Source organism: Phalacrocorax aristotelis, chromosome 20 (genome assembly GCF_949628215.1).
Source record: "Phalacrocorax aristotelis chromosome 20, bGulAri2.1, whole genome shotgun sequence".
Taxonomy (NCBI): Eukaryota; Metazoa; Chordata; class Aves; order Suliformes; family Phalacrocoracidae; genus Phalacrocorax; species Phalacrocorax aristotelis.
The window spans coordinates 5,340,427-5,367,163 of NC_134295.1; the positions used below are offsets into that span (position 1 = coordinate 5,340,427).

Genomic DNA, 26,737 nt, shown 5'->3' on the forward strand with positions numbered 1-26,737 from the left:
TCCAGTGTTCAGCTTTTATTGAGACATGGTTTTCCTCTTTTCATATAACTTATCTAATTAAAATATTCATCTTAGTTACCACAAAAAAAGGAACATAGAAAATCGTATATACACAGTTAGGGACCAAAATACAAATGCAAGTCAAGGTCACTCCCCCTCCTGCCCACGTTACTCATCCCACCACCAGCAGGGCAGCGCAGGGGGAAGAGGCAGCTCTGCTCAGCTCCTGCGCGTGTAGTGTAGCACAGAAAAATTGCACAAGTATAACACCCCGGGCACCAAGAGACTGAGAACAGAGCAAGCACTTTTACCCTACGCTTTGCTTAGTTTGTGTCTCACGGAAGTAACCCTTCTTTTGGTGGGCACCAGCCCCCAGCCATGGCTTCCAGCTGTGCTGTTTTAGCACCTGAGCAAAGGGAAGAGGGAGGGAAGGGAGGACAGTGGGCATCAGTCCCGGTACCAGTGGGACCCACTCAGCACAGCGTCAATTCAGACCCACTGTCACATCTGATCCTCTCTTCATCCTCCTTCCCTGCAATCCAGCTAAGCTAAAATACAGATACAGTTGGCAAAGCCTAGAGCAAAAGAGGCTGCTCTGAGAGGGAAGGTACATCACCCCCTAACAGCAATGCTTTGGGCAATACCCACATTGATTATTTAGCTGTAGTAGTAATTAAAAGTCGCAGTTTAGCAGTGCCCAAGATTGTTCTCGGACCTAATCCAGATCCTTTGCTCAAGGCTCCACTGGGGCCTGAACACCATGCCAGACTCCGCTCCCCTCCCCTCTGCCCCTACCCCAAGTACAGAGGAGAAATAAATGGTAGCACAACAGTCAGCAGAAGATAATATATTGTTATCTAATTAAAAATACAGCAAAATTAAATACAGCAAAAATGCAAGAGTAAGGAGCTATTATTTTACAGCACAACACACACTGAAATGCTGCACAGTAACATTAAAGCATCTGGGACTGTAACAAACTTACAGCACATGAGAGTCTGAGAACATTTTTCCAAGACCTTCAAAATAAGAAGAGAACAGACCAAATAAACAAGAGACAGGTGTTCAGAATGGCTTAAAAGAGAGAGAGAAAACAAAGAAAGAAAGAAACCAACAGAAACCAGAAGCATACAGGGATTTTTCTAAAGCCCTCCAGGGAGGGCACTTCACAGCAAGTTTTTCCCCAGTCAGTGTGCACAGACAACTCCACCGCTTGGGGATTTCGCAGCCACAGGAAGCCAGCAGCAGAACTTCTCAAAAGCTGCCACCAACAACAGCATCCACTACCAGCACCTATTCCAGCTAGACAACAAAGTCCTAGGGCAGTAAATACAGCTTGGCATAGGAGAACCCCTCCCCTTTCTGACCCAGTCGGACCTCTGAGCACTAACAGAGAGGCCATCTCCCTCACCACATGACCTGGCTCTAACCAGCTCCATCATCTCTTTGCAACACCTCTGGGTAAGTTTGCTTTCAAGGCAGATGTAACCCACAGGCAGAAATGTTCACCACAGTAAGGCTTCCCGCTTAATAGCAAGGCCCTAGAGTTGTGTCCAGCACCCTGCTCTCTGCTGCAGCCCCAGCGAGTCCACCCGAAATCACACACCTCACGCACCACTCTGGCTCCTGACCTCCCCAAAGGAGGCGTGCTCCAGGGCACCTCCTCACACTTCCACCAGCCCCAGAGTCTGGGTCCACTGGGTCACATTGCACACCTTTTCCTTCCAGAGCTCCAGTTCCTCAGGCACCAAGTATAACCGAACTTTTTGAAGTCCTGCTACGAAGTACACACACATTAAAAACAAACCACATTCTGTTATTTGCTTCCCTCCAACCACAGTCAAGTGGTCTCAGGTTCAGAGACTAAAATCCTTGCTTTTTCCAAAGAGGGGGCAGAGGAAAATATACAGGGAAAAGACAGGATTTAAGCACCAGCTTCCAAACTGGAAATAAATCCTTCCCAATTCCACAGAGAAAATAAGATAAAAGTATTCCTTCTTTCCACTAAAAGAGGCAAACCAATGCCTTCATTGGTATTTAAAAACTGTTTTTCATTTCAGAGGCAAAGTCCCCTGTCTCTCTCTCTCTCAAAAAAAAAGTTAAAATCTGACTTGCTGCACATTAAAATTTCTCCCAAGACCCCTCATAGTTTTACTCCTAGTAGCCAGCAGAAGACAACAGCAGCAGAGAAAAAGTCCCCAATGGCTCCTGGCATCCCTGCACAACAACGTAAGCATCTGTACAAGATCTACAGTAACAGCAGAGAGAAGGTTGAGAGCGAAGATTTTATTAACACACACGAGTAGAGAGCAAAGCCTCAGGACTCGATGTCCTTGCCAAAGGATCAATGAGCAGATGGGCCACTGGTCCTACCTACCCCAGAGAGTCCAGGTGGGACTTTGGGCCCAGCAGGTACCAGATCACAAGGAAAGACTCCCGTGACACCCAATGTCCACTCAGATGGGATTCCTGCCAGCTCGAGTCAGAGAGGCTGGCCCTTGTACTGGATTGGGAGGGGGGAGACTACTGGGAGCAACATAAATAATACCAGCGGGATAGAGGGGCAAAATATTAAAATTGTTTTATAATTTATTAAAAGGTTAAATAGTAAATAGTCTCTGGATCTTCCACTCTCAGCAGGTGCCAAGACTTCACATTTTCTTGTGTCAGGAGATTCTGTACACCCTTCTTTTGACGGATGACAAAGCCAGAAACAGGATGTTAAGGGTAGGGGTAAAAGAGGGGGGGCTTGACACTGAGAAAGGGACCAGAATAAAAGATAAAATACTGTGCTGTCATCTTGTGCAGATCGAAGCTTCTCCCAGCAGCTGCAGCCTCCAAAGTTCAAAGAAAAGGGTTGTTTGGGTACCTTCTCCCCCTTCAGTGCCACTCCCCACCAGAGGGAAAGTCCCAGATCTCCACTGCAAACTTATCTCCGCGAGAACCTGTTTTTAAAAGCTTTGATAGTCTTTGCCATCATCGGTGCAATTTCTGCAACAGAGGAAAAAAAAACCCAAATCAAACAAAAAAACCCCAGACATTAAGGCAGCAGTCACAGACTAGGAGAGCAGAGAGCAACTCAAAGCTGCAGCCCTTGCAAAGCAGATGCAAGGCAGGATGTGTGAGCTCTCTAATCAGGGCCTATTGTATTTTCAGGTCACAGACTGAGGAGAGAACGCTCTGCTGTCTGCGCTGTAAGAACACAGATCTCTGCTTAAACTCTCCCTGCTTCCTTCCCAAGGGAGCTGCACTACAATTTCATTGTTCTGAATAGCTGGACAGACACAGAAGGACAGCAGGAGGGAAAAAGCAGGGTCTCTGCCTCACTACCACCATTAGGACAGGCTGATACAGTTAGCACTGAGCAGGCAGGTGAATCAGATGTTTCCCTATCCTTTTTCGTGTGCAAGAAGTTCAAACAGCCTTTACCCTCTCCTTAGAGAGAGGGCAGAGGCCACCAACATCAACCCTCCTCCATAGCCCAGATTTCTTTTACAGCAGAAGCAGCAGGTTCACGTGTTTGTGAAGGAGGAACTCTAGGACGCCACACAAGTGTTCTGCAGTTTGTACTTACTCTTCACTGGCGGTTTCCTGGGGTCATAGGAGGAGAAGGTGCTACCTGAAGATGGGACAGAATGGGCACTGCTGGTGCTGGGCCCATCATAGGACTGCTCTTCACTCACACGAGCATGGCTTTTGCTAGATGGTGGTTTTATTCTGAAACAGAGACACGACAGACATTTCAGCAAATGAGTCATTGTGGTTTGATGCAATTCTTCAGACACAAGCTGCGTTTAACAGCAGCATGACTGATACCACATGGAGCCAGCAAGAAAGCAGCTATTACAGTTACAAGTTGCACTGCAGAAGGACGTCCCGGACACACAGTATCCTTTCCTGCCAGGATGCAGAGCTTCAGGGGGATGTTGGCAGGAGCCCACAGGAAAAGCAGCCTTGAACAGCAAGCACTACTAAGAAACACTCACTTGGTCTTCTCTGGCAGAAGAGGTCCTCCAGTTCCAAACTTCTCTTGTCTCCTTCGTACATCTCGAGGGGGCTTTGCTGCAGAGTTCACAAATGCCATTTTGGCCACCCTACCTGTAGAAGGCCAGAGGGAAATATTGCTTAGATCCAGCTTATCATGGAGAAGGCTCCTCAGTGCTTGTCTAATAAGACAAGCTCCAACCACCTCTCCCCAGTCCATCCATTTCAAAGCTCAGGCAATAGCCTCCTCACCTACGGTCTGAACCTCTTGCTGTGAGAAATCAGACTGATCAGGTCAGTAGCTCTTATTATGCTCACCAAAAGAGCAGGAATGCTTCCCTCCACCTCGGTATTCTTCAACCCCAGCCTGGAGGAGCCACTCTAGCAGAACAGGAGGTGCCTCTACAGCCCTACATGTTCTTGCTATAAAATATTGCTCTGTCTAGTCTGCATCAGCAACACTATGGATGAAATCTAGAGCCTGCTAAGCCATTAAGGGAAGGCCACCACAAAGAACAGAGAGTTAAGCAACTCCTAAACTGGACTAGATCTAAATCAGCCACTCCAAAAGACCTTCCCCTGACAAAGACATCTCCTAGGCAGCATTTCCAGACCCCTCTCTGACCATGCAGCCCTACTTTACCTTTGGGTTTGTTGGCATGAGCTGAGCCGATGTTCCGGGCTAACATGAGCAGCCGTTGCTCTCGCGCGTCATGAAGTCGAAGGTACATCTCCCGCCAGGACTCAAACTCTTCTGGCTTCTCTGTCTTGAAGTCTCGGAGACAGTGATTGTGCCACAGTTGATCCGTATCCTCAATAAGGACCTGAAACAAACCCACACATAAGCTGGGATCCCTCCCGACACCTTCACTCCCCTCTCCCTTTGCACCAGTTAGCGCCAGCGTCACTCTAACACCGCAGAGGACAAGACAGCTTAGGAGGGGCCAACTTGTAGCAAATCCAGGATCTCAGTACTAGCAACAGCCACCTCTTGTTATAAAGAGCACTGTTTTTTACTATTCTCCTATTGCAGACGAGGACAGAACATCACTCCCGCATGTCACTATCCCTTCCCCAGGCGCACTCACATGATTACATTCCTCAATGCGATACAGTTGCTCTGGGGTGCATCTCTCCAATACTGGCTCCAGCACTGTGAAAGGGACACCACCCACTTCATAGATTGCTGGAGAGAAACAAGATGCACAGAGTATTTATCCTGCTCCTTCCTTGCCAAGGAAGGGGCTTGACACCTTGAAATGCAGTGGAAAAAACCAGCAGTGCTGCACGCCACTGCACAATACGAGGGGACAAGAAAGGAACCACAGGTGCAATAGCTCTAGTGGGTCATCAGGCACCAATATCTCCAAGATAAGAAATGCCTGTGCAAGGCTCTGTTTATCACTATTTCCAGTGCTTTCGCACTTTCTGAAAGCATGCTGGGTGCTAATCCCTGCAGCACCTGAGCTTTCAGTGAGATCTGCCCCATGTTACTTAGCTTGCCTTGTGACAAGGGGCAACTAACGGTTCACATGCTCCAAGCCAGATGCTGCTGGGACATATACAAACGAGTTACCAAGGCTTGGGTATTCTCTGTGTGGCAACATGACTTTAAGACAGGTGAGGAAAGGTACTTACAGTCAATATTGTTACTGAGGACTCTGATACACTGTTGATACAGAGACATCATCTTTGGGAGGTAGGCAGTTTTAGAGCCTGAATACACTTGCATCTTTGAATTCAACCGGCGGCCTGTAAAACCCGCTTCGCTCTCTTCAACTGGTGAGGACACTGCTGTAAAGGGAAAAGACTTGGAGTGAGAAGGGAACAGAGAAAAGAAAAGCCCACCCTGATGAATGGCACAGGAGGCACAAAATCAGAGTCACCAGGAAGCAACCTAAAGGGCCAAGTCTTCTCTAAGAGACCTGCAACCTAGTTCAAGAAGGGCAAGTCCAAAGCCCAAGCCTCAAGAAGGGTCAGCAAAGGCTCTTCTTCATTTCTGCTAGAGCATGTGGGAAAGAAGCCACCTTTTTCTGAAATGCAGGCTCTGGGCCCCAGAGGCAGGACACCAGACCCCCCACAAAAGACGTGAACCCAGCCAGCATCCACTTCCTCCCACGAACAACGGCTGCAGCCCATTTCAGACCTATTTTCCTGCCCAACATACCTTTCCTTTTCGTCTGGGAGCAGGTAATGGACTCAATCGAAGGAAGAGGGCGGTAGTTGGCCTGAATCGGTGGCAGTGGGATGTCTGGTAATGTTGGTACCACATCTAAAATTATCTGGAAGGAGAGGATGTACATGCAAGTAAGACAAAAACAAGGAGAATGTTACATCCTGCCAGGGTACAAACATCATTGAACTGCAATTTGTTTGATATCTTGAAAAAGACAATCAATGCTGATCAGTCTTGCACCTCAGAGGGAGCCTGTGCTTCTGCCACATTACTGTGGCTCTGTCTAGGCTGCCAGTATAAAGAAGCCAAAATTCAGGATCTGAATCACTCAGCGCCCTCCACTAAGAGCCATCCACATCTTTAACCTGCTAGGTTCAGTGCTAAAGGCCTCTGGCAAGAACCCAAATCAGATTAACAGTGCAAAGAACTGGAGAAAAACAAAGAGAAAGCCGGCAGAAACATTTCCTTAATCTCAAACACTCATTTACCTGGTCTGTCTCTTCTCCTCCTCCCCCCCTCCTGCAAGAAAAGCCGCAGTGGTGGAGACGGGAACCTCATAAACCAGGGGACATCTCAAACTTTGATATGAGGCACTCAGAATGAATGGCAAAACAGGATTTGAAAAGGCTGCTAAGATTATAAGAACTTATTGAATCACAGAATGGTTTGGGTTGGGAAGGACCTTTAGAGCCCATCCAGTCCAACCCCCCACAGTGAGCAGGGACACCTTCAGCTAGATCAGGTTGCTCAGAGCCCCGTCCAGCCTGACCTTGGATGTCTCTGGGGACGGGGCATCGACCACCTCTCTGGGCAACCTGTGCCAGCGCTTCACCACCCTCACTATAAAAAATTTTCTTCCTTATATCCAGCCTAAATCTACCTCCTTTAGCTTAAAACCATCACCCCATGTCCTGTCAGAGCAGGCCTTGCTAAAGAGGTCGCCCCCATCCTTCCTATAGTCCCTCTTTAAGTACTGGAAGGCCGCAATAAGGTCTCCCACAGCCTTCTCCAGTCTGAACAACCCCAACTTTCTCAGCCTGTCCTCATAGAGCAGAGTGTTTCAAGTTGAGTAAAAACTTTAAGTAGTCAAGGTTTTACACATTTGTCCCTTATTTATATAAACAACCCTGGCACCCACATTGTAATGAATATGTACAGAAACATTGCTCATTTTTCATGCTTTCACAAAAGAGAATTTGTCTTCTAGAATAAGCTGCATTGTAACATCAGTCCTCCCATTTCTTGAGACCAACAGATTTAGTTTAAAAAACTGCAGTACTGATAAAGCATTAAAAAAAGCAAGATTTTAGAGAAGCATAAATACTTGAAAGACATGGTAACCTTGCAAGCAGGTGGAAATGCACTGCATATTAGGCAGGACTCTAAGTTGACTCACGTCTAAAGATATTCTGCATGCTTAACATATGTATCACATCCAATATGTTTTCATATGATTATTTAGCTGAAGGTGTTTCCCTCTTACTCTCCCCATTTTTGAATAAAGAAGGTTTTGTCTATTACGTTTCTTTCCCCCTCCCTCTTCACCCACTTTTCCAGCAGAGTCCCACTCCAACAGCACAAAGCGATGCCTGTGGCACGGGGCATATGAAACACACGGTGGCTCCCAGCAGGAACCAGGAGTCACAGACCTGTGTATTATTGAGACACCGCACGCACATCCTGATGCGGAACACAGCCCAGAACCTCCAAGGGCAAAACTAATAAGCCCCAGATGGCAGAGGACCGAGAGCAGCAGATCCCACCTTCTTTGTTCACTTTCAGATCCTCAAAACCTTACCCTCTTTGGTTTAGGAGCCTCTGGTAGTTTCTTCTCTGTGTTTTTCTCACTTGTTCGCTTGTGGCTTGGACTTTTCCGACTCGAGGTTGAGCTGTTGGTACTGGCTTTGGATCCGTTCTGTTTGCTGTGCCCTCGGTCTTTCTCTCCAGCTGACGCAGCAGGTTTGACCACTTTCTTTTTCTTTTTCTGGGGCTGGTCGTAGCTGAGATACGACTCAAAGGACATTGTAGGTTGTTCAAATTCATCCTCCACTTCCCCCTCCCCAGAATTGGAGGAAAAGCCCATTGATTTTTTGTCCACATCGGAGACTTTGCGCTTCCCCTCTGAAGCTTTTAAGCTCCCAGAAATCCCCTTTTCTTTAATCTTATTTGACAAGTCACTCTCAGCTTTCCGTTTCTCCCGCTCTGCGTTAGATGACTCCAGGCTCAGCTTGGGCTTTTCCAATTTGATTTTTTCAGAGTCCCGATGTTTTTGCTTCTTAACATGGTTGTCCAAAGGCTCTTCTAAGTGTGGCAACACGTGCAACTTCTCCTTTCTGGAGGTGCCACTTTCTCGGTTCTTCTCCTTCTTGGTGCCATCTGACATCCTCTGCTTCTCCTTGCTGCCCCCTGCCACGGCGGCTTCTCGGAGCTGCTCTTTAAAAGAGGTCTTGTGCAATCTTTCTGGGCTGAAAGCAGAGGTCCTGTCCTCCCCTCTGCCATCAAGTCGTTGCTTCTTGTGAGAAGACTTGTGCTCTTTGTTTCGACTCATGTTCCCTTTGTCATAGAACTCACCAGGGTTCCGCTCTTGACCTCCCCCCAGCTTCTCCTGAAAGCTGTGGCCTTTACTGGCTTTCCGATTAAATACTGTTGGTTCTTCCTGCTCCTCAGAGGCATAAGGGTCTGTGTACATATCCTGAGGGCTCTCGCTTGGCTCAGGTGACACAGCTTGTCCACAGTCCGAGTACTCCTGATCTGAAGAGAGCACTGGGGAAGATCTGCCCCAATCCTTCCCCTCGTGGCTGCTATAGCCATAAGTCTCATGGGCTCTCTCAGGCCTAGGATGCCTTTTGGACTTCTTTTCCCTATGATCTGGGCTATAGGTCTGGCTGCAAGATGGCTGGAAAGGTTCTGAATACTCCTGGTCAGGTTCCTCATCCTCTCTGAGGGAGAGTTCTTGATGTCTTTTGCTTGAGCTGCTCCTCTCGTAGTCACGGTCTTCAGAATCTAGGTTATTTCTAAAGGGATAAGAAAACAAAATAGTTAGATTAAAACTTCCCCATATGAATGAAAAGAGCCACTCCCCACGGACCATGTGGATGGGAACACCTCTTACAGAAGACTAAGGTTGTATTTAATAGCTTTGTGGCAAGAATACCACTAATCCTCTCAGGCACAGCAATATTCGGGGATTTAGAGACTGCAGGAATTGATTAAGCATTTTTATTAGGACTAGAGACTTCACAGTTCATTAGGAACTGGAGACAGATGTGTACATACACTTCTCCATGTCCACACACTCCTGGCTGTGTGGTGCCTACGTGAAACTTGGCCCTCAGTTAAGCATGCAGGGATATCACAGCCATCGAAATTATAATGAAGAACTGGGTCTTCATCACCCACATCTAAATGATCTCATTGCTGGGTTCAGCACAGCTTTGTTACTACAACATGCTGGCTAGCACTAACTTTCAGTTTCCATAGGATTTTTGCACATAAAAGCCTTCTTCGAAAGCAAGCCACTTCCTTTGCTTGGGCCTAGAACTTCCTCTCTTTAGCACTGTAATATGAGAAGCAAGGAGATTGCATCTCTTGTTTTATTAAAGGCACTTTTCTGGCCTCTACTGTTAATCTCTTCTTCAAATTGCAGATTCTTGAAAATCGGTCCCTACTTTCATGCAAAACTGCAGCCGTCAGCAACCCAATGCTGCACAGCTAGCGGAGGCAGGAAGTTTATGCCAAAACAAGGAAAAAAACCCATGCAGAGTTAGCAAGCTCATGTTACAAGTTTCTCCAGAGCCTTCACTTTGTTACCTTGGTCAGAGAAGTTTATAATCTCTACTGCAAAAATATAACAAAGCTTATCCATCAGGATAACCAAACAGGTTCACTTACCGGTCTGCCTCTTGGGACACTGGCACTAGCTTCTTCCACCTGGCTACGAGATTCTTCGCAAAGTCTCCTACAAGCTCGTGTTTCCGTAAACTGTTCACAGTCTTCCCAACACCCGTCTCCTTCACGAGAGAGCCAAGACATGAATTCATCTTAGCAAAACAGTCAGCATTCTCACCTCTGCTAAACTTCCTACAAAGTGAATAAAGTTAACCCGCTACCTATCACTGCTAGGTAGAAATAAACTTCATTGATCTAACAGAAAAAATATCACAAATAATATATTCTGTTTTCAGCAGCCATTATATTGTTTACTACAGTTCTGTAAATCAAAGGCAACTTAACTCTGCCTCAAACATTAAATAAATATATTAATAAAGTAAGTTGTTATTTACCATGACTGGTGGTAAGTTTGAAGATACAAGTCACTAATAATGTTAAGGATTAGCACTTTCCAATTCCATGCTGATTCAGTGATCATTAGGAAGTGCTCCAACTCTCAGATCCCAGGCAAGTGTTAAGCTTTCAGGAGAACTGCAGATGACAAACCGTCCTCCATGGCTTCACACTCGCTCTGACACTCTCCTTCCCCCTGCCTGGAATCTCTAGAACCTCATCCCATTGTGCCTGTGACACCAGGCTGTAGCAGGTGGCCGAGGCAACGCGCCCCATCCCAGGGAAAGCAGCGTTTCTGTGGCAAACAGTTATCCTGTGACTTGACAGACACGATGAAAGTGCGAGAGATTTCACAGCTCTTACCACAAGAATGTCAACTGTGATGGGCAACTCAGACAGCCTCTTCAGACTTTTCAGCAGCTGCAGAGACAAGAAGGAAAGCGTTCAGACTTGTCATACTGAACCTCATACTGTGATTAGAAAGGAAGGAAATTCTGCACTGCATGAGAGCTTGTTAGAAAGATCCAAGTGGCAGACAGCTGCTGTCTTGCTCCAAATCAGGCTCCTGAGAAGCTGAACACAAGGGCCAGCTGTTAAGAAATTACCGCCTCTTTGCCTACGAGGGCCCACCTGAGAATCTTAAAATGGACTCAAATATTAATGCTTTCTTCACACAGGACTGCAACTTATCTTTGGCTTAAAGCATCAGGAACAGAGACATGCTGTTGCACAGCAAGTGGAAGAAAGGACTCGGAAGCTTGTGACTCTCAGAAGGAGGTGCTGAGAACTGCACCACTTGTTGAGATGAGGGGAAAAAAAATATTAAGAGTCCTTTCTGAAGTTTTGCAAGCTAGACACTGAGGGAAGGAAGATTTCTGGATGCTCTGAAAGATCTAAGAGGAAACCCATATCTCCCCTGCAGACCCTCCGCTCTGTCAGTGCTGGTGACAGTCTCTCTCCTCTCAACTATAGCCTGTGCTAAAAAGGCAACTGATCCCTTCCACAATCACTGCCTCTCGCCCCACTCTTTTCCCTTCCCTTTGACATACACCAGTGAAAAATGTTGTTTTCCTCCACACACACACTGCCGAGCGAGGCCCTGCCAGCACGTACATCTGCTCCATGGGCCAGGGAGGAAAGAGGAGCCCTTTCTGACTTGCACCCCAGCGCGGGGCTGCAGGTGAAGGGGACGTACTTGTACCTCTGCCACCCAGGCGGTTTGTGACATTGCTTCACCGAGATGCCTCCCAACTTTTAACTTACAGTACACAGCACCACGCATCTGACAGCACCACTGCCCCTCACATTATTTCCCGCAGCTCAGCTATAGCCCCAGACCAGCCTCGTCAGCATTCCCATTATTATAGCCCCTATACAGCCCAGGTTTCATTCAGCACTGCTGTGCTATATGCCATACAAAGGGCTGTCCCTGACCCAGAAGATCTTCTCTTTAAAGCATTGCACTCATGCTTAAATTAGCACTGTTGGCCTAAGCTAGTCCAATCACCCCCACTTCCACCATGCAAGGATCAAAGACGTTTAAAGTTTTCCTTCCTTTTGAAGGAAATCAGTTTTTTAACCTATTTGAAGAGTGCTATTACTTTCAGAGAGAAAATACTCCTCAACACACAGATAAGGGTTCACGTGGCTTAGGCAGAACCACGGGACGGTTTCTGTTCACTTATATTTAGGACTTCATTGCCATGACCACAGACTTGTTTGTTTTAGAAGAGTGAAACACTGATACCAACAGTACCAGTGAATTTCAGCACTCCTGAGCTGGGATGCTGAGGGGGATGCAATAGTTCTAGCTGTGCCGTAACCATAGCTAACCCGGTCTTCCAGCCCTCTGTCCCTGCAACTCTGGGCTCATGGTAATGCAGAATCTCCCCTGGGATTCAGGGGATCTGGGGTAGGTAATGTGCTCCACCACCTACCTCAACTGATAGGGAGGGGAAGGGGAAAAAAATAAATCCCAACATCCTTTCAGTTTTCAGGACCGCTGTTACATGCCATCACTGCTGCTTGACAAGCTCACTTGCAATCGAAGCCATCAAACCAGAAGCAGTAAAGACACAGCCCACCTCTGCTGCCTCCCCTCCAACTGCCGCAGCAAGGCCTGCCACGGGCTCACAGGTCGGGATCCCGCCAGGGAGGCCAAGATCCTTCTGGCATCAGTAACGCAGCGGTTTGGACTAGTGTGCATGAAGGCCCTGTTTGGAAGGGGCAGGAAGGGAAGGAAAGAAGGATGGATTCTATACTACATAGAAAAACAAATAAGAGTAAAATGGGGCAATATTAAAACAATAGCATCTCTGTAAGCCGATTACCTTCCTAGAGAGGTTGTTTCAGAGATTACAAAACCGTACTGTGACACTGCAAACCCAGGGAAAACTCATTATGGTATCTTTACAGCCTCCCAATTATTTTCTAGCTACACCCCACTGTAGCATCTTCCACTGCTCTTTTTCCTCTTTAGCTACTCGTTGCCTTCAGGGCTGAATTCCAAGACGAAAAGTGCTATTCTCAATGGGGCTTATCTCCGGATTTTGTATAGCCAGGGGAAGTGTGGTGTGAGACCAGGGGACCCACACATTCAACCTACAACATGTCTCACGGGGAAACAGCTTATTCCACACCCACTGCAGTCAATGGTTGGAAACTTCCACGCATCTTAAAAAAAAAACCCAACCAAAAAAAACCCAAGCTGGCTTTCTGAGAGGCCACCATATACATACCTTTGCCTAAGCAGCACTCCACCAAGCTTTTACACCTGCATGTTCCTTAGAAACATTAGCACAGTTTGAGTTTTCAGCAGCCAAGTAATGAAAGTCTCAAAATGACGCCGTCAGGAAACGAGGCATTTTTGTTAAGTAATGCACTTATCTGCCAACCTAAGATATCAAAACCTGTGCTTATTGATGCTGTCCAAATGGCATGCAGCCTGGCAATATCTGAGTAAGGATATATTTGGGAGCTGTGTTCGTACAGCACAGCAAAACCTCACTTCTCTTGAGATCTCCGTGGACCACAGGTCCACGTGCATGAGACAAGTCTGATGCAGTGAGGCTTAAGAACTTGTACTAATCTGTACTTCCTACAGGAACAAGCTGATGCTGTGCACCCCACTGCCTTCAGCTGAAATCAGCCAAGCAGATTCAAATCTGGCATCTCAACTCAGAAATAAATGAGATCCTACAAGTCTTACGGAAGAAGGCAGCCACGTAGAAGACAGAAAACACAAGGCTTGTCTCTCGCTAGACACCAGATGAAATACATATGAGAAAGCTCTTCTAAAACACCCCAGCACAGGGTAGAGTTTCAGTCAATCAGCCACAAGACACAAACCATAAAGACTTCACTTAGTTCCAACTCGAATAAAGTTTTGTTTCATATGGGTGGGCTGTTTTCTTTTTTGAAAAGAAGTCAACCAGGCCGTTACAATGCTAACAATAGAGATTAACATCAAATTACTACAGTACAGCCTGGCTTCTTCTCCGTGAAGATGCTCTCCTGTTTGTGTTTCCCTTTATCCTCTTTCTTCCCCCAGAAGAGAAACACTCCTGCAGCAGAGTTTGCATCTTCTCTGCTGGGGAAAAAAAAAAAAAGACCTTTTCCAAACAATTACAGCAGTGTCCAAAGTTTCACTCACACAGTTCTGTGCCAGCAGCCCAATTTTCACCAGAAAACAATATTAATACTTAACACCTTTCAGCAAGGCAATATAGAGTTGTACATGATACTGAGCAAATATTCTTCCACATTACTGATAAAATGTTTCTAAAGCACAAGGCAAGAAAACCAAAGACTAGAAATGGTGTAACGAGTGTAGCACCCAGAGAAGCCATGGATTTTCCTGCTGACAGGGTAAAGCTGTAGCTGCTACAGAACTGTAGTGGAAACAGTTCTAGCAGAAGAGCCAAAAGCCCCTTTTCTGACACAGGAAGGTGCTCAGAAGATACACAATCGTCAAGACAATGCAATGACAACTAAACTCAAGCCTAGAAACACTAACATTTCCAAGGATATAGTTGAAAAGGTATCAGAAATAAGAGTATAGGTCATGGGACCTTTCTGCTGGGGAAGGGAAGAAGGTTTAAAGTCATTATCCTAGCTAGTAACAGCTTGCCAATGCTTACTACCTCTCTCTCTCCTTGCAAAACTGCATAGGATCAACAGAGAAAGAAACGACTTGACACTGCAAGGTTACTGGAGAAAGAGTCAGCCTGTGCAAATAGTGCCCAAAAACTTACAATGCCCAACAAGCACAGAGAAGCAATTATTGCCTCAAGCTGACACAAGGGTCAGGAAACAGGAGCACTAATTCTCTGTGCACAGTGTGCTGAGCCAATATTTGAAGTCTTGCGCATGCTCTCAGCACCACGGGGCCCAAGACCCCCTGGAATTGACTCCTCAGCAGTCCCTCAGGTCCATTCAGGGCCTCACCAGTTAAACCTGCTCTTGGCTGAGAGGGTGAGAAAAAGAGCCAGACCCTCCGTCGCTTCTCCCCTGGCTGGGCTAGATCTGGGTACAAGGGCCTCCATTTCAAAGGGCCAGCACTTGAGCACTCCGGTATCTATCCTTCTTCATGGGTGGTAGGAAGCCCTGGAAAGCAAGCGGTTCTGTAGGTGTTTCCCTCAGTTAAACAAAATTAAATGAGTACAGAGTAGCTGCAAGGCCCTCACCGCCTCATCTTTCACCTGAATTAAGTGAAACATGAACCAAACATGGGTAAATAGTCACAACAGTTGCTCCCCCTATAAAATACGACACCCTAGAGAATGGGATAACAGCATGCAGTGAGCCCACACCTGAGCTCAGCCCTAATTTCAAATTTCAGTTGGAAAAAAACAGCTCAGAACCCTGGTGTCCGGCAGGAGAGCTGCTGTCAGCAACAGACACAGCCGAACATCACCGAACAGACCCGAGGACAAGCGCGGACGGGGGCAGCGTGTGCCCGGCTGCCGCTCCACGACAGCTGCTGCAGGCAGCAGGTTTCGGCAGCAGACACGTTCCCTCGTGGAGCTGGGTGAGAGGCATCAAGCAACTTCCCCCGAGGCCAAAGGGGGAACCTGTGGAGGGGGATGAGTTAAAACTCACCAACTTCTTGCCCTGACCCCAACTCCCTGGTGATCGCGGAGGGGTCCTGGCCCTCCCCACTCCCACGGCAGGGCTGTGATTCCGTCGCCTCACGCCCGGGCTCACACCGGCCACCGCGGCTCTTCCACCATGAACACGTCACCAGGGCAAGACTCTTCCGGCGAGTTCTCCCGTTGCCCGCTCGCCTCTCAAACGGCAACCCCACCGACACGCCACGGGGGGAAACCCCACGCAAGGAACCCGTCACACCGCAACGGGCCGCCCGGGGGGCAGCCGGGGCCTGCGAGCCCGGCCCGGGCTGGCAGGAGCTCGGGGGGGGCTCCCACCGGTGACAACCCCCGGCCTCACCCACCCCCCTCACCCCACGGACCGCGGCCCCGGCCGGGATGGGAACTTCGGGGGGAGTGGGGCGGCGGAGGGCAGGGCAGGGCAGGCCCGGCCCCGCTCCCCGTGCCACCCGCGGGGTGACCCGGGCCCTCCCGACCCCCGGCCCCACCGCGCCGCCCCAACCGGGGAGGGGGAGCCCCGGCCACACCGCCGCCCCCCTCACCTTCTTGGGCTCCGAGCTGCCCGCCAGCCGCGACTGCAGCTTGCCCACAACTTCCAGCACCGACTCCGCCATTTTTACTGCTGGAGAAGCCGCGGCGGCGGAAACTGCTTCACCGCCCGCTCGCCACACGGCGCTTCCTCACCGCCGCCGCCATCTTGGCTGCGGGCAGGAAACGGAAGCGGCTCAGCCGTCGGCCCCGGTCCGTAGCGGCCATGGCGGGTGAGGGCAGAGTTCCTCCGGTGCCATCTTAGGGCCTGGCAGCTGTGGCGGGTAGCGCCATCTTGAGTGTTGGCAGGGGGCTGCTGAGGGGAGCGCGGCCGCCATGACAGATGCTCAGAGGGACAGAGGTCAGGACAGCCTTTCCTGAGAGAAATTCCTCTTCATACCTATTCCTGTTGCTGCCCAAGTACCAACAGCTCCACCACGGCTGTTGGGAGTGAGTGGAAAGTAGGTTTTTAGATTCGTTTGTGGCCAAAGGCAAATAGAGCAGGGTCACAGCTGCCCAGCCCAGCTTCTCAGGCTGGGGGCTTGGAGGTGATGTCCCCTCCGTTCACTCAGGGGAGCGGGAATGGCGTCAGGAGAGCGATGTCCTCCCAGCTCATCCCCAGATGCCCTGGTGAACCCCTCTAGGGTGGAGCCAGGCCTTTGGTTGCCTCCTCATTGCCTCTCCCTTGGAAGTGGCCTTTGGTTTTCTGTCTTCTCCTGTCACTGTCTGCGACGATGCCCTTGGCTGGAGCAGCGCTACCTGAATCCAGCTTTTTCCATGTCTCTCGGGACTCGGCGGAGGGTGGCTGTCCTCGCATCACCCCAAAAGCCTGCTGTAAACGTAGAAGTGATAAGAGCAGTCAGCTGGCTAGGAGGGAAGAGGAGGGAGGAGGATGTTGTGCGGGGAAAGTTGAGGGTCTCTGTCTCTCAACCTGCAGAGCCCTGTGCTGACAAGAGCTTCCCCTTGGACTAACCGGTCTTAACGGCAAGGTAAGGACCAGACCCAGCCTAGAGATGAGTCATGGAGAACCAGGGCTCACCGAGCAGGATTTGCAGAGACCCTGTGTGGGGCACAGGAACTGCTGAATAATGGAAATAATGGCATGGGATGGGGCTGGAGGAATTATTGGCAGCAAAAGAGTGCCGAGAGCTGCAGTGTCCAGATAGTTTTCCAGGCCAGCTTGGTGTTTGCTGCTGCTTGAACCCAGGGCTGGGGCCACCAGCAGGTAAGGGAGAGGGACTCTGCTTGGGTAGATATTAAAGAAAAGAAGCCTGCCATAACTTTCTGAAGACATAGTAGCACCCAGCGTAGGTCCTGCTTTGCTGTTAGCTCAGCCATACAGTGCAGGGCTGAGATTAGCAGCACTGAAAGGACTTGATGACACCTGCTGTCTTTTAAGAGAAGTTTATACAGCTAGAAAAAAGCCCTGTCTTCCCTCCTTTCTGTCTGGGCCCTTTGAAATCTCTTCAAACCATTGCAGTTCCCTAGGTTAATCCAGCAGCCAGGATTAATCTGTAGGAAAATTATCCCTTTCAAGTCACTACAGTGGTATTTCAGTCAGAAGCAGCAACGAAGTCCCATTTTAAGTTAACTGTAGGTAGTAAAGGTCACTGTGCCCTCCTGCAGCCAGACACTGGAATAACATGAACACGTGCTTCAAATTGGAGTCTGTTAAAGGTGCCTAAAGGGGACAGGCAGGATCCCACAGACATCAGCATGAGCCTAGAACTTCTCATGGCTCCATTGTACTTGCATGAAGTGTAATGCAGTTAGAAGACCTCTGTTTTATTGCAGAACAATTTTCCCCCTGACTCCTAAGTGGGGTGCACAGGGGATGGAGAAAGCCCGCTGCTTTCTGGGCTTTCCAGAAGGAGCTAAGAAGGCTTTTAGAGATCAGCTTGCCCAACTGTGATGCTGGGCTCCACATCAGGCCCGCAGGAGCTGCTGAGTGCTGGTGTTGCCTCTCTAAAATGGGGTCTGGAGTCCTTGAAAGGGGGGTGAGCAGTTTTATGGACAGAAACAGTGGCTTGCTGCAGACACTATGCTTGTTTCTGTATAAAAAGGCCCAAAATCCAGGCAGTCTGGGGAGCAGAAGGGATCAGGCAGATCCTCAGCGCAGCCCGGTGGGAGCTGACACCCAGGTCACTTATTTCACAAGGCCAAACTGTCTTGCCCCCAGCAGGCTGCAGACCTCAACCTGGCACCCGTCCTGCTGGGACCGGCCTCAGTCTGGGGTCAGCAGGGCGGCCACCTCCCTGCTTCTCTTTGTTTGGCAGCAAGGAGGTTTTTGCAGTATTGTCTCTCAGAGAGATACAGGTCTCATCCCTTGAGAGATCTGGAGAGAACCCTTTAAAAACATTTTCATGTTCTGGGAAATTCCAATATTTAACCTGTATTGTCACTTCAAATCCAGCTGAAGAGCTGAAACTGCAAATTTTCTTGGGGAATGGACAGTCTGAACAAAATGCATGCTTGGAAACATCAAAGTGATGTTGAGATTCAACAAGGCCAAGTGCTGGGTCCTGCACTTGGGTCACACCAACCCCATGCAACGCTACAGTCTTGGGGAGGAGTGGTTGGAGAGCTGCATGGAGGAAAAGGCCCTGGGGGTGCTGGTTGACAGCCGGCTGGGCATGAGCCAGCAGTGCCCAGGTGGCCAAGGAGGCCACCAGCCCCCGGGCTTGTGTCAGCACCGGTGTGGCCAGCAGGAGCGGGGCAGGATGGGGCCCCTGTGCTCGGCCCTGGGGAGGCCCCACCTCGAATGCTGGGCTCAGGTTTGGGCCCCTCAGTGCAAGAAGGACCTTGAGGTGCTGGAGCGTGTCCAGAGAAGGGCAGAGGAGCTGGGGCAGGGTCTAGAGAACAAGTCTTGTGAGCAGCAGCTGAAGGAGCTGGGGGGTTTAGCCTGGAGAAGAGGAGGCTGAGGGGGGACCTTATCGCTCTCTACAACTACCTGAAAGGAGGTTGTAGTGAGGCAGGGGTCGGTCTCTTCTCCCTAGTAACAAGCGATAGGATGAGAGGAAAAGGCCTCAAGCTGTGCCAGGGGAAGTTTAGGTTGGATATTAGGAAAAACTTCGTCACCGAAAGGGTTGTCAAACATTGGCACAGGCTGCCCCAGGGAGGTGGTGGAGTCTCCATCCCTGGAGGTATTTAAAAGAAGGGTAGATGTGGTGCTTGAGGATATGGTTTAGTGGTGGACTTGGCAGTGATAGGTTAGCGGTTGGACTCGATGATCTTAAGGGTCTTTCCAACCACAGCGATTCTATGATTCTATGAAGCGTTGTTGCTCTGAAAGGGTAAATCCTAGTTCCTTTTCCCAGTCCTGAGCTGGGTGTCAGAAACAGTTTCATATCCAAACACACAGAGAGAGTGGCATTTGCATCCCGGTTTCAGAAGGACTGACACCCACTCCAGGATATGACACTGTGATAGATGAGCCCTCAGTGGTGTAAACTGGGGTAGCCCCATGAAATGCCACAATACCAGGGATGGCTCAAATGCCTGGGACTTTTCTCCTGAATCCTCTCGGCTTCTGTGCAAAGCCAGGAGAGAGCAGGGTCTGCAGGCATCTGTGTCGTCCCTGCTCCCTCCACTCCCCCAGCCAGCTGAGCTCAGCCAGCCCACAGTGCTGCTCTCCCCCTCAGACTCAGCCCTGAATCCTCTTTCCTGGCAGGGACTTGTACTAAACTTTTCCCTTCTCCATATTTTTGCTGAAGTCTCATAATGTGCCCCTTCTTCTTTGCCCGGTGCTAAATACAAGCTGATTACTCAGTTCCAGGAAACCTGATCTTTATGGCCAAGCATAATAAACAGTACCCAGACATGTGAGACTGCAGTAACAGCTATTTCTGTTCCCTCATATATTGGCTGCTCTGAGCTCCCTCGGAGGAGCTGAGGTCACTGCCGAGTTTCAGGCCGGAATTTGGGAACATTCAAAAGCTGGATTTTTGTTGCTGTTTTTTATTTTTTACCCTTTCACTCGCACTCTGAGCTGGTCACCCCAAAGGGCAACTGGCCCCACTGGTTACCCAGCAGTGCCTTGCTGTGCCAAAGGGCCTGCTGGGGGAAATGAACACCCTTTTCTATGTGGTGCTGCAATGCCGGGCTTCATCTTACTTCGCTGCTGTGTGGGAACATGTGAGAGCTGTTGGGACTTGATTCACGCCATCTGACATGAGCTTGAGTCAGGTGAAACACACCCTGCAATTGCCCCCTCGTTCTGCCTTGAGTCTGTGTCACCCCAGAGTGCAGAGCTGTCAGCGGGGCTGAGCACGGCCCCACACCACAGGAACCAGTGAGTGCTCCCAGCTTCCCAGGGCAACCACCCAAAATCCCATCTTTTTTTAATACAGCGAAGGTGCTGGTACTGGCTGAGAGCTGAGGATCCCCTCTCACAGTCATGGCCCTTGATACCTTTAATGTAGCTCAGTGGGGTACAGGGCCTGGGAGGCAGTTTCCATCCTTCCTTTGGCCTGACCCAAAGAGTATATGAGTCAGCGGGGTTTTTGCTTTGCTTAACTGAATGTCTTAAAAGGCAGAAGGACACCTGTACCCCTGCTACAAGGCTCCTCACCTCTCCTTTCTCACCAGGTCGCATTCTGATCCTTCCAAGATGGCACCCAAAAAGAAAACCCCCAAGAAGCCCAAAGTGGTTAAAGAGGATGCATCCATCACCCCAGTGATGGTGGAAGATGCTTTGCTAGATGTTGAACACTTCAATCACCTGAATGGTTTGTACAACAGTGGCTCCAACGGCTTCCACTGCACGGCCACGGAGGTCGAAGCGCCGGACCACGGAGCCAGCCTTCTGGAGGGTATGAACCAGATGCACCAGAAGCAGTTCCTCTGTGATCTCACCATTGCCACCAAAACAAAGTCCTTCAAGGTGCATAAACTCATCCTGGCTTCCTGCAGCGAGTACTTCCACCACCTGCTGCAGAGAGACCCTCAGCTGCACCGGGTGGAGCTCCACGACGTCTCCCCACTGGGCCTGACCACCGTCATCACCTACGCCTACACGGGGAAGCTGAGCCTCTCCCTGTACACCATTGGCAGCACCATCGCTGCGGCCACCCAGCTGCGGGTGCCAGCACTGCTGAACATGTGCAGCGATTTCCTTGTTCGGGAGATGGCTGTGGAGAACTGTGTGTACATCGCCAACATCTCGGCCACCTACGGCCTCAACCAGGTGAAAGATGCCACGTGGAAGTTCATCCGGGAAAACTTTCTGGAGTTCTCCAAGACTGACCAGTTCATGAAGCTTCCCTTTGATCAGATCAATGAGCTGCTGATGGATGATGGCCTGCAGATACCCAGCGAGGTTGCAGCCTTCCAGATCGCTGTCAAGTGGCTGGAGTTTGACCCGAAACGGGTTCGGTATGCTGCTGACCTCCTGAGCAACATTCGATTCGGCACAATCTCAGCTCCAGACTTGGTCAACTATGTGCAACCTGTGCCACGCATGATGCAAGATCCACAGTGCCACAAGCTCCTCGTGGATGCTATGAATTACCACCTGCTCCCCCACCAGCAAAACAGCCTTCAGTCTCAGAGAACCAGGATTCGGGGAGGCCAGAGGGTGCTTGTCACAGTTGGGGGTCGTCCAGCTTTGACCGAGAAGGCTCTTAGCAGGGAGATCAGCTACAGGGATGCAGAGGGAAACTGGAACAAGCTGACAGAGATGCCATCAAAAAGTTTTAACCAGTGCGTTGTGGTGATGGATGGATTCATCTACATTGCGGGTGGTGAAGACCAAAATGATGCCAGGAACCAGGCCAAGCATGCCGTCAGCAGCCTAAGCAGGTAAGACGGGCTCCACCTGGCCACGCAGACCCTGGGGAGGAGTTCAGAGCTGTGTCTGCCTGTGCCCCAGCACTCCCCACAGGGTGAGGGACAAGCGCGTCAGAAAGGTTCCTCTTTGCTATCAGTAACCGGGAGGTAGGTCTGGCCTCTGCGATAATGCTTCCAGGGAGGGACAAATGCAGCAAGGCCCAGCACAGGGTGCTGGACTGAGAGGCATGAGACCTGGAAAGCACTTCCAGGGATTTGGTCTGCATGACTCTGGCCTGGGCTTACCCTGGGGACTTTGGTGCCTGGGCTGTGCTGCCCACATCCTCCAGGAGCACACAGCACCGGTGCAGGATAAGGGCAAGGCAGGGCCTCTTCAAAGCTGTGAGGCTCCTGGAGAAACGAGAACCCTCATTATTTAGAAGTAACCCATTTTGTTACTCTGGGGAGCTCCCTTTTTCACCTGCTGGCTGTTCCTCCAGCCAGTGTCAGCCTCAACCTGGTCTCTGGCTTGTCTGGATTCATTTTAAGGTAGATTTACTGCCTGTAAGATTCCTGTTGCCCTTCAGGCTTTCTTCTCTCTGCTTCCCTTTGTCTCTTCATCATTTAAATGACAAGGTTTGTTTCCAAAATCCCCATAAACCTGTCACTGGATTGCCAAGGGATTACTATTACTCCGAAGAAGAAGTAACCATGGCAACCTGACATGGAGTATTTTGTTTGCAACCTAAACCTGAACTTCCCAGTGGCTCTGCCCACGGCTTGGCTCAGCCACCTGAGGCTCCACACACATCATCATCGGCACCGCTCAAGGCCAGCCCTTTGCGGCCCCTGATCATCACTCTCAGTTAGGAGAGGTCACTAGGCTATTTCTCCTGCACTGACTGAGGTTTCAAGGACCTGCTGGCAGGTCTCCTTTCTATTTCCGGCTGGTAGTTCATCCACTTTTCCCAGCCTGGCCTTAGTCCCTGTGGCATCGCTCTGGGGACACAGCAGCTCCAGTTCCCTCTGCCATCTCGTGGACACACAAGGTGGCAGCTTCTTTTCACATGCCTGGCTTTGGCCTGGCAGTGTGGGCAGGGGAAACCTGCCCCTGGGTCCTCTTCTACCTGCCGAGACCCAACAGAGGGGACAGTGACAGTGTTTGGGGACACCTCAGATCAGTAGCACTCACCATTTCCAAGCCAGGCAGGAGCCTGTGGCAGCAAGAACAATGCTGGGCCATCCCAAGACAACCTCAGCAGTCGCAGGTAGGATCCAGTCCTGTGCAGTGCCATCACCTCCATCTGTACTGCCTGTCCAGATGCCTTTTTATTGCTGGACAAGACAGAGAGGCTCTTCCAGAGCATGAGTTGTCTCCTGTGAAAGCAGATGTCTGGCAGGCCCCACTTTTCCCCATGGCTCTGATACTAGTCCTGGACAGACAGATTTGCCCTTCATCCCCCAGGTACGACCCACGCTTCAACACCTGGCTGCACCTGGCCAGCATGCAGCACAGGAGGACACACTTCAGCCTCAGCTCCTGCAACGGGCTCCTCTACGCTGTCGGAGGGCGAAACGCGGAGGGTGCGTTGGCATCTGTCGAGTGCTACGTTCCCACCACCAACAGCTGGCAGAGCAAGGCAAGCCTGGAGACACCCCGCTGCTGCCATGCCACCACTGTCATCGACGGCAAGCTCCTGGTCACCGGCGGCTACATCAGCCACGCCTATTCCCGCACCGTGTGCTGCTACGAGCCCAGCACTGACTCCTGGAAGGAGCTGGCAAGGCTCAGCACCCCCCGGGGCTGGCACTGCGCAGCCACCGTGGCTGACCGAGCGTACGTGCTGGGTGGGAGCCAGCTGGGTCCCCAGGGCGAGCGGGTGGACGTGATGCCTGTGGAGTGCTACAGCCCACTCACGGGGCAGTGGAGTTACATGGCACCCCTGCCCATGGGGGTCAGCACGGCTGGGGTGGCTCTGCTGGAGGGGCGCTTGTGCCTGGTGGGTGGCTGGAACGAGAGTGGGAAGAGGTATCAGAAATGCGTGCAGTGCTACAATCCTGACCTCAACGAGTGGGCTGAGGACGAGGACCTCCCCGAGGCCACGGTGGGTGTCTCGTGCTGCACTATCATCCTCCCACGCTCCCTGAGCTTCAGGTCCCGGGCCAGCTCTGTGGCCTCAGCAGCAGCCAGCACATAAAGAGCCCTGGGTGCCACATGGCTTATGCCAGCAGCTAGGGAAGGAGACAGAGCTGAGGAGCATGGCAAAGCTGGAATGGGGAGGCTTGCTGATGTTCGGAGTCACTGCAAAGTCTCAAATACTCTTGTTCCGTTGTGGCAAGTTTTGGGCTCTAGGAAGGTGTCTTCTGAGCTGCCTGCATCTCCATTCTGCAGCTTAAGCAGGGCTTGCTCAAGCAGGGCAGGCACAGAAGCAAGCAGGACAGAAGAGCTTTTCTCCTCAGCCTGCAGCTCTGTATTGCAGCATGGATTGGAAAAAATGGAAAAAAAGAAAAATCCTAGAATAACACAGGAAACATTCTACTGTAGGAATAGTATTGTGAGACACTTTCAAAACACCAGTAGTATTGGTATAGGTACAAGAAAGTGACAGGCCTAGAGCAGACCATTGCTCATGTAGCATTTGTTCATGGGACTCATTGAAGCTAGATACCTTCAGATCAGGAATAAAGTGAATCTTAATAGCAAGGAAGAAAACTATTAGAGGAATTCACCAAAATCGCTTGCTTTTGCTCAAGCAGAGGCAAACAGGGAAGTGCCCGAGGATGCTATGAGACTCCAGGAGATTTGAGAAGCAAATGATGCCCTGAGAACAAGTATGAGCTGGAACAGAAGCCCTTCACATCTAAACCAGGAGCTCTCAGATTTGTTCGTAGCCAGATCCTGTTACTTGTACCACCAAGGTGACAGCTTGGTTTTTAAACTCAACCAGTGCTTCCCCATTACTGTAAAAGCAGCATCTGACCTGTAAATGGAGAAGCGATTAGGAAACTTGAGTTTCTAGAGGAAGCACTTGCTCAGTGCCTGGGGTCCCTCCCTGTCACTGCGTCTGAGTGAGACAGTAACTGGTCTTCATTAAAACGCTGGCTGCCCTTTCAGGGGGCGCAGGGACTGCAGGCCCCCCCTCCCAGCACTGCAGAGCAGAGCAGAGCCTTGCTCTTGGGCTGAGTCCATCAGGACAAACCACACCCTGGCACCCCAAACCCTGCTCTGGTGGGTCTGAGATACTGAGGTTATTGCCAGAGCAGCAATAACCTGTGATGAGCAGGAGGCAAGAAAAAGTGATGGTTATTTCCTGGTGGTTACATCCACAGATTTAACAAGACATCACACAACAGTCACATGCTGAGGCCAGAGTCTTCCAATACCAGCTTCTGTTACTGGAGCACATTAACACGTGATCCTAGACTGGCTTATCACCTTTGTCTCAGGCCAAGGCAGCTATGTGCTGCTGAGCATCCAGGCAAACGCTCTTGGTTTTGTTCTGGTCTTTTTTTTGCACAACAAACAGTGAAATTGCATCCAGGAAGCCAATGAACTGCTCATGGGAACCCCAGGACAAGAGCTTCAGCAAAGCAGGCTGGTTTTCACTTCCTTTCGCAACTCACCAAAACCAAGCAGCTTGCAGTAGCTACGGTTCACGTAAAGGTATTGCTCTTTCTCTGAGAATTCACAATCTCAATTAAGAGTTCACATCAAGCATAAAGCTATGCCAAGACAGAACAACATTTCTGATCAAATTCTACTTTCCTCTGTGCATTTTAGCTCACAGAGCACATGCTGCCCTGTGTATTTTGGAGTAGGCTCCATCCTGAACAGTGCTGGCAACCTCCCCTGGTTTACAGCTCCAGACGTGACAAGGGCAGGGTCTAGCCTTTCAGACAACACCGTGCAATCACTGATGTGCAGTGATGCAGACTTGTATGCAAGGGAGTTTGTTCCTTGATTTTATTATAACTTTCTACTGTAAGATACAGAAGAGCGAACGCTAGAGGCAGAGGCGAAGGTGCTGGTGAACTCCACTTGTGTGAGCTGTATTGTCCTGCAGGGAATCTTCTCATTAAATAAAGGCCAGTCCTCTGCAGGGGAAGACTCTCTGGCTGTGTAATTACAGCAGCGTAAGTTCACGCTCCTGAAATGTTTTATAAAACCAGTTAAGATTCCTCGTCTACCTTCCAAGCACATCCAGTAATTGCTTCGGGATTTCTACAGCACATTGAGAGCACCACAATCTGTGGGGCGTAACAACTCTACCAGCTGCCAGGCACTCACCCACGGAAGCAGCATGGATCAGGGGTTTCTGCTGGCTGCTCGCAATCCCCTCTTTTGGCACCAGCTTTGAATCTTGGCTCAGGAGCCTCGCCAGTTCCCCAGCACTGCCAGCACCACTGGCCTTGCCCATCCCCCCCCCCCCCCCCTTCCAACCAGCCAAAGGCAAAGAACCCTCAGCCACATTTTGGCTTTATGGCTCTGCTTTATTAAGAGGCATTGATTTCCATTTCTTTTGGCTTCCTGTTGAACTTGCACTCCCGATAGTTCCTACAGCAACCCAGTTTCTTCTGCTAATTCAGAATCCCACATTCATTAAAGAGCAGGCTGTTCTACGGATGATCAGAAGCAGCACATACTTTGTTCCCCTCAGGAATCTAACCCTCCAGAAACTCTGCTCTACAACTCCAGTGGTCAAAAAGCATATATTATTTTCTTTCTACACCCACCTGCAGCCTCTTTATGCATTTTTGTGCAGTTGGACAGGACAGAAGCAGAGGCTGTATCCATGTAAATCCAACTCCCGCTCCTCGAGAACACCATGTTCTCTGCATGCGCACAGCACCAGTCCATGTCTTTCTGCTGCCTTTTCAGTGTGAGCGACCC

General features: G+C 50.0%; 2 protein-coding genes across 3 annotated transcripts; one reads left to right on the forward strand and one right to left on the reverse strand.

Annotated features, from left to right (window-relative positions):
• On the reverse strand, positions 1-16,359 carry ELOA (elongin A). 2 transcript variants are annotated; one of them, XM_075114830.1, is made up of 11 exons: positions 16,095-16,359; positions 10,808-10,864; positions 10,052-10,170; positions 7,959-9,174; positions 6,152-6,266; positions 5,623-5,778; positions 5,073-5,170; positions 4,628-4,808; positions 3,987-4,098; positions 3,575-3,717; positions 1-2,991 (listed from the first exon to the last, which is right to left on the reverse strand). In XM_075114830.1, the coding sequence occupies exons 1-11, from the start codon at positions 16,164-16,166 to the stop codon at positions 2,930-2,932; spliced, it is 2,331 nt and encodes a 776-aa protein (XP_074970931.1). In that variant the 5' UTR covers positions 16,167-16,359; the 3' UTR covers positions 1-2,929. The 2 variants fall into 2 exon arrangements, with proteins under 2 accessions (XP_074970931.1, XP_074970932.1); XM_075114831.1 differs by having other exon boundaries at positions 10,052-10,167; positions 16,095-16,265.
• Positions 16,358-25,946, forward strand: LOC142066832 (kelch-like protein 31). Its single transcript, XM_075114832.1, has 3 exons — positions 16,358-17,069; positions 20,668-21,879; positions 23,312-25,946. Exons 2-3 carry the CDS (start codon positions 20,690-20,692, stop codon positions 24,042-24,044), a joined length of 1,923 nt encoding a protein of 640 aa, XP_074970933.1. The 5' UTR covers positions 16,358-17,069; positions 20,668-20,689; the 3' UTR covers positions 24,045-25,946.
• The last annotated feature ends 791 nt before the right edge of the window (positions 25,947-26,737 follow it).